Source organism: Lipotes vexillifer, unplaced genomic scaffold, assembly GCF_000442215.2.
Source record: "Lipotes vexillifer unplaced genomic scaffold, Lipotes_vexillifer_v1.1 scaffold1093, whole genome shotgun sequence".
Taxonomy (NCBI): domain Eukaryota; kingdom Metazoa; phylum Chordata; class Mammalia; order Artiodactyla; family Lipotidae; genus Lipotes; species Lipotes vexillifer.
Genome location: NW_006774793.1, coordinates 1129646 through 1135645, shown reverse-complemented (window position 1 = coordinate 1135645; position 6000 = coordinate 1129646). Strand labels below are relative to the sequence as shown.

General features: G+C 45.7%; 1 protein-coding gene across 1 annotated transcript; it reads right to left on the bottom strand.

Moving 5' to 3' along the window:
* Nucleotides 1-189: 189 nt before the first annotated feature.
* On the bottom strand, nucleotides 190-3690 carry MRPL52 (mitochondrial ribosomal protein L52). Its single transcript, XM_007472275.1, is given in 6 exon segments — nucleotides 190-361; nucleotides 730-794; nucleotides 3279-3346; nucleotides 3423-3483; nucleotides 3586-3636; nucleotides 3639-3690. Coding segments are annotated over 6 exon segments (450 nt in total). The 3' UTR covers nucleotides 190-208.
* Nucleotides 3691-6000: the final 2310 nt, after the last annotated feature.

Genomic DNA, 6000 nt, shown 5'->3' with positions numbered 1-6000 from the left:
AGATTCTGCTGACCCGGAATGGAGCTGTGGTGAGGGCACTGTGCCAACACTTCCAGGCAGTGATCTTACAGCCTGTTCTTCCTGGTGTCCATCCTCTTTTGCCCTGAAGACAGATGGGGAACATAAAGACTTTCTTCTGGCTGGGATGACACATCTAGGTGATAGAAAAGAAAGCCAGAGCCAGGCCGGGGGAGACAGGAGTTGCTTTTTATTGACTTGGTCGTGGGTTCTGCAGTAGAGCCCCTTTGGGTTTAAGAGCATTCTGCTGCTTCCTTTCTTCTTCCCGCAACTTCTCTTGCTGCCTGAGCTGCCATGCCTGTAATCCAGCATCCATTTCCTGTGACAGCAGTACAACTCGTCTCTGAAACAGACAGGAAAACAGTGTGGATAACATCTGGGGCTTGAGCTCTGCACCATATATCCTTTCATTCACAGATCAAAGTCAGAGGTTTCAGCTGGAAAATGACACCCTTGACTGGGGAAGGGGTGGAACCAGGTCCTGGGCTGGGAAGCAGGAGGAAGGCAGCAAAATGGGTGTCTACTATTGGTTCCTGCCCTAGGAGTGCCCCACTCTACCCTCCCTTCTTCCGGTACTGTTAAAACCTTTGGCGGATAAAACCTTGGAGTGAGGGGTACATGTTAGCTTAGGTGCCAACTAAAGACAAATTACAATTTAAAATTTCTCCCCGATTACACACAGTTTGCTCTGTGTGGGCTCTGGCCACTCACTGCAAACTTTTCCCTTTGGGCTTTTCTTCGAAGCTGGCCTTTCATTGGAGGAGCAGGGCGGCCATCTGCAGATAGAAGTGAGAGAAAAGGCAAGTGTTAGAGATGGCCTGCAGGACCCTGGGAAAGCGGCTGTGATAGGAAAGAGGGAAGAACAAATCTTGAGCTCCTCTCTTCCATTTCACACCCACTGTAGCTTAATTCCCCTAGAACACTTCCCTCAATGGTGAGGTATGCCAGAACCACCAAGAATAAGCTCCTAGGCATGTTCCTACTCTATTTTACTTACCCCTCCCTCATTAGCCTAGAATTCGAGGTCCTTTGCAATGCTGAATCTCCTGTTTTATCTTCAGAAACCCTCCACTCAAGCAATCTGATTACTGTTCTACTTACCAGTGAGTCCTTGCTGAGTTCCGTCTCACTCTGTAATGAAACACCCTCTTTTCTTTTCCTTCCAGCCAAATTCTCATTCTTAGGCCCACCTCAAGCTCTACTTGTCCCAGAAATCCTTCTCTAACCTCTTCAACTCTGTCAGCTCTCTCTTCTGAAAGAAATGCATCTCCATCATTTAATATTCATCTCTCTGTTTGGGGACATTTATTGTACTAGTGATTGTTTTTAGCCTTATTTAGCCACCTCTAATCCTTCTGGAAAGGGGCAGAGCACTGAAATATTATTACTTAATTTTTAAAATGTCCATGCTTTGTTTTTCCAGCTAGACTTTTAAGTTCCTTGGGATTAGGGACTGTATCCCTTACTTTCACTGTAGTATAGTGTAGGCCCATAATAAAAATCTTATAAATGTCTGCTGACTTGCTGAAAAAATGCAGTATCTGATCTCAAGTAGTTTATAACAGAGATTAAAAGGATACTTACTTTCTACAAAGAAAGAAAGAAACAGTGAAAACTGTCCAAAAGTTTGAAGGCAAGACAAATAAGAGATAATATTCATCAGGAAAGGGAACCAATACTGTGTATATCAGGTGCTTTACACTGGTTGTTTCATTTTATCCTTCCAAGAACCATCTGAGATAGCTATTCTTCTTTTACATTTGTGGAAACTGAGAGATACCATTAAGTAACTTGCTAACCACAAAGTTAGCAAGTAGAGTAGCCTGGATTAAGAATCAATTCCATGGGCTTCTCTGGTGGCACAGTGGTTAAGAATCCACCTGCCAATGCAGGGGACGGGGGACCAATCCCTGGTCCGGGAAGATCCCATGTGTCACGGAGCGACTAAGCCTGTGCGCCACAACTACTGAGCCTGTGCTCCAGAGCCTGTGAGCCACAACTACTGAGCACGTGTGCCACAACTACTGAAGCCCACGCACCTAGAGCCCGTGCTCCCAACAAGAGAAGCCACCACGATGAGAAGCCCGTGCACCGTAACGAAGAGTAGCCCCTGCTCGCAGTAACTAAAGAAAGCCCGCGTGGAGCAGCAAAGACCCAACGCAGACAAAAATAAATAAGTAAAAATAAAATAAATTAAAAAAAATTCAATTCCACGACTTCCCAATATTCCATACAACTTCAAGGAGCTCCTAGGCTTCCTACAGTAAATAACAAGTAGGAAAAAAATCTTCACCATCCTCCTCAGCCACCAAATATCTGATTAAGAAGGTTCATACTGGGCTTCCCTGGTGGCGCAGTGGTTGAGAGTCCGCCTGCTGATGCAGGGGACATGGGTTCGTGCCCCGGTCCAGGAAGATCCCACATGCCGTGGAGCGGCTGGGCCCGTGAGCCATGGCCGCTGAGCCTGCGCATCCGGAGCCTGTGCTCCGCAACGGGAGAGGCCACAACACTGAGAGGTCCGCGTACCGGAAAAAAAAGAAGGTTCATACTCCTATAGAATCCAATACTCAGGTTTCTGTGCTGTTGAAGGGGGCCTGGCCTCTGCCCAGTTCTAGTCCTGGCTTTGCTACTATCTAGCTGTGTGCTCCTGAGCAATTTACTTCTGTAGGCCTCAATTTTACCACCTGTGAACTGGAGTCCCAATGCAGTGGGAAGTGGCTTCAACCTTTCTGAGGTTCTTCCTTTCTAGGGCGTTTTGTTTTGCTTTGTTTTAAGGTAAAGGAAGAAACTTTTCTGAAGAGAGCCCGTCATCCTCTGTCCTCACTCTTTCTAAGCCTCTCTCTGAGACGCTCATTTAGGTAGGCAGCCTCTCAAAGAGCTCTACCTGCACTTGGTAACAAATTCTCAACAATGTACTCACCACACAGAAGGGCGGTTCTTCGTAACTTTAAAAAAACCACGTCCCTCTCAGACACATAAAGTCTTGTCCTTCCCGCGGGATGCCCCACATCAGAGTTAGCTTCTGCTTATCCCCACAGGCCAAGAAGATCCTGTCTAGCTTTACTTTCCATAGGCGTAGTTTAATTTATAAAATAAACAATAGGATTTCGTCCCCCCAACTCCAAATACAAAGTTCAATACGTTGTCCGCTCAGACACAACCCGCACCTTGACACTCCCCCCACAACTCCCCTCCGACCAGGGGCGTTCCCTCTGGGTGAAAATCTCCGAAGTAGAGTTAACTGTCAGATCAGCGCTCACCCGCGTAAGACCAGTCTGGGAGCTCCGTAAGGGGCCCGTAGTCGGAGGGGTTGGCGGCAAGGCCCTGCCTGGGTGGAGAAAAACAGTTCCGTGAGGACTCAGCCCAGCTTCTGGCCCCTCAGTTCCCCCCAGACCGGCACTCACTGGAGTCGCCACTGACTGCCCGCCCGAGCGGCGGCGCCGCAATGCAGCCTCCGGACACCTGCTGGGAAAATGGCAGAGTTGGGAAAGAGGCCGTGCAGCCAGCCTAGGCGTCCCGGGCCTGCCTCCACGAACCCCCAAGTCCCCGGACCCTACACCCGCTTACTAGACAGCAGTAAACGCAAAGCAGCCATGCTGAGGCGCAGAAGCCGGAAGTGGGCGTGGCCTCGTGGCCACGCGCGACGCTGCGCGGGAAGCCGGGAGTCGCCATCTTGAATCTGGTTTTCAATCAAGGGCCGCGCCATCTTGGCTCATCGTACGGAAAAGAGGGACAAAACTGCTTCCAGGGATTTTGGGGTGAGGACGGTCGTTCAGCGTAAGCATTGTCAGTGGTGGTTACAACCGTGCGCAAGTCGCCTGCGCCCAGACTAAACCGTTCCGAACTGTTTCCCCCCCACCCCCCCCATTGCCCAGCAGCGGTCTCTAGTCCTTTGAAATTTGTTCTTTTATATCAGTTGAGTAACATCCACGTGACCGCATTCTGTCTTCTGGCATCACTGTAACATATTTCCTCCAGTCTAAGAGTCAAATTTAGAGTGAATCAGAAAATTTGGGTTTCAGTTCTCATTTATCAAACGAAATTGAAGAACTTGTATGTGATAAGCACTGTATTCGGTGTGGAGAGCAGAGCAGATGTCCCTATTCAGATAGAGCTCCTAGTCTAGAGAGAGATGATGATAAATAATCATACACATTACTGTAATATTACAGCTGAGATGAATGCCGGGAAGGGAAGTAGGTGCTGCTTGTGAGCATATGATGGGAACTTGATCTGGAGTAGGCTGTCTAATAAGGCTTTCTTGAGGAAGAGGTATTGGAGCTAACATCTGATTCCATTTTTATGAGCTTCCACCACACACTGTATAATATAATCCTCGCAAAACCTTGTGAGGCAGGTAGTAGTAAGTGGCAAACCCAGATCCGTGGCTTCTTGCCTCTTTCTTTTATCACTCACAGACATACTTTTATTGTGCTTTGCAGGTATTGCATTTTTTACAAATTAAAGGTTTGTGGCAACGTTGCGTAGAGCAAGTCTATCAGTGCCAGATTTTCAAACAGCATTTGTTCTCTTTGTGCCTTTGTGTCACATTTTGGTAATGCTTGAAATATTTCAAGCTTTGGCATTATTATTTGTTATGGTGATCAGTGATCTTCGATGTTGCTATTGTAATTGTTTTGGCATTTTTTTAGCAATAAGGTATTTTTCGAATAAGGTATGTACTTTTGTTTTTAGACATAATGCTATTGCACACTTTTAATAGACTATAATATAGTGTAAACATAATTTTACGTGTACTGGGAAACTAAAAAATTCCTGTGACTCACTTTATTGTGATATTTGCTTTATTGTGGTGGTTAGCTCCGAGGTATGCCTTACTTGCCTTGGGGAAGTCATTTATCCCTAATTTCTTCATTGAAGAAAAAGCTTAAAATATATCACATTTATGAAAACATTTTAAGAACGATAAGGTAAGTGAAAGTGCTTTATAAATGGTGAAGCTTCTACAAAAGTGGCCATTACTCTTGTGCTAGGCTATAGACACTTAAACACATGCTGACTGGGGGAACCTGAGGGAGTGGTGTAATGGCCTATCTGGAAGTTTATCGTTTCCTTCTGCAAGACTGGGAAGTTTTTCCACAGGAGGTGGCTCTGAACTGTGCTTTGAAAGAGGGGAAGGGTGGGTCCTGGTTTAAGAAGCAAAAGCAGCTGTTTTGATAACAGTAAGAATGGTATAGGGGAGGGCTGAACTAGAAGAAGGGATGGGAATAAAAGAACCTTGGCTATAAGCCAACGGATGGACCCAAAAAACTAAGCAAGGGAAGTAAGACAATAGAGTACCATTACCATTTTACATTTGTACACTTAATTTTCAGTTATCAAAACACTTCTGTATAAATGATACAAAACACTTCTTTATAAATTTTTATAATAAACCCGTAAAATAGATAAGACAGACCAGGAAGCAATCACTGTAGAGATAGCTTGTAATTTTCAGAGATGAGGAAATTGAACCAAAATGTGGCTGTGGATTTATTGTTTTACAGTTGCAATAATGACTGAGTAACACCTTTCCCAGGCTAGGCTCCATGTGCCTTTGGCTGGTTCTGAGATAGACGGCTGAGGCAGACAGCACTGCAATCCCATTACATAACTTACAGTTGGAGAATCATGTAGTAGGAGCCAAGGGCTGGAAAAATAACGTCGGTGTCAATATTCAAGATTCGTAGGAAAGATGAAAGGCTGGCACTACCATCAACACTATATAAAGGAGTTGAACCAGCAACACTCCTCTATCTTTTAGTAGCTCACACACAATGGGTGCAAAATCATGAAAAAGGCCACATGCATTAAGGGGAACAAATAATGTGGACAATATTAACTCCACATGCAGAACTGAACACATGCACTAATTTAATAGCCGTGGGAGTCAACGAGCCAGAGCTGGAGGACTTTGGGGCAGATGGGAATCTTGATCTGTAAAACTGGGAAAACTGGGAGGGGGAAGGTCTTTGGAAGGAA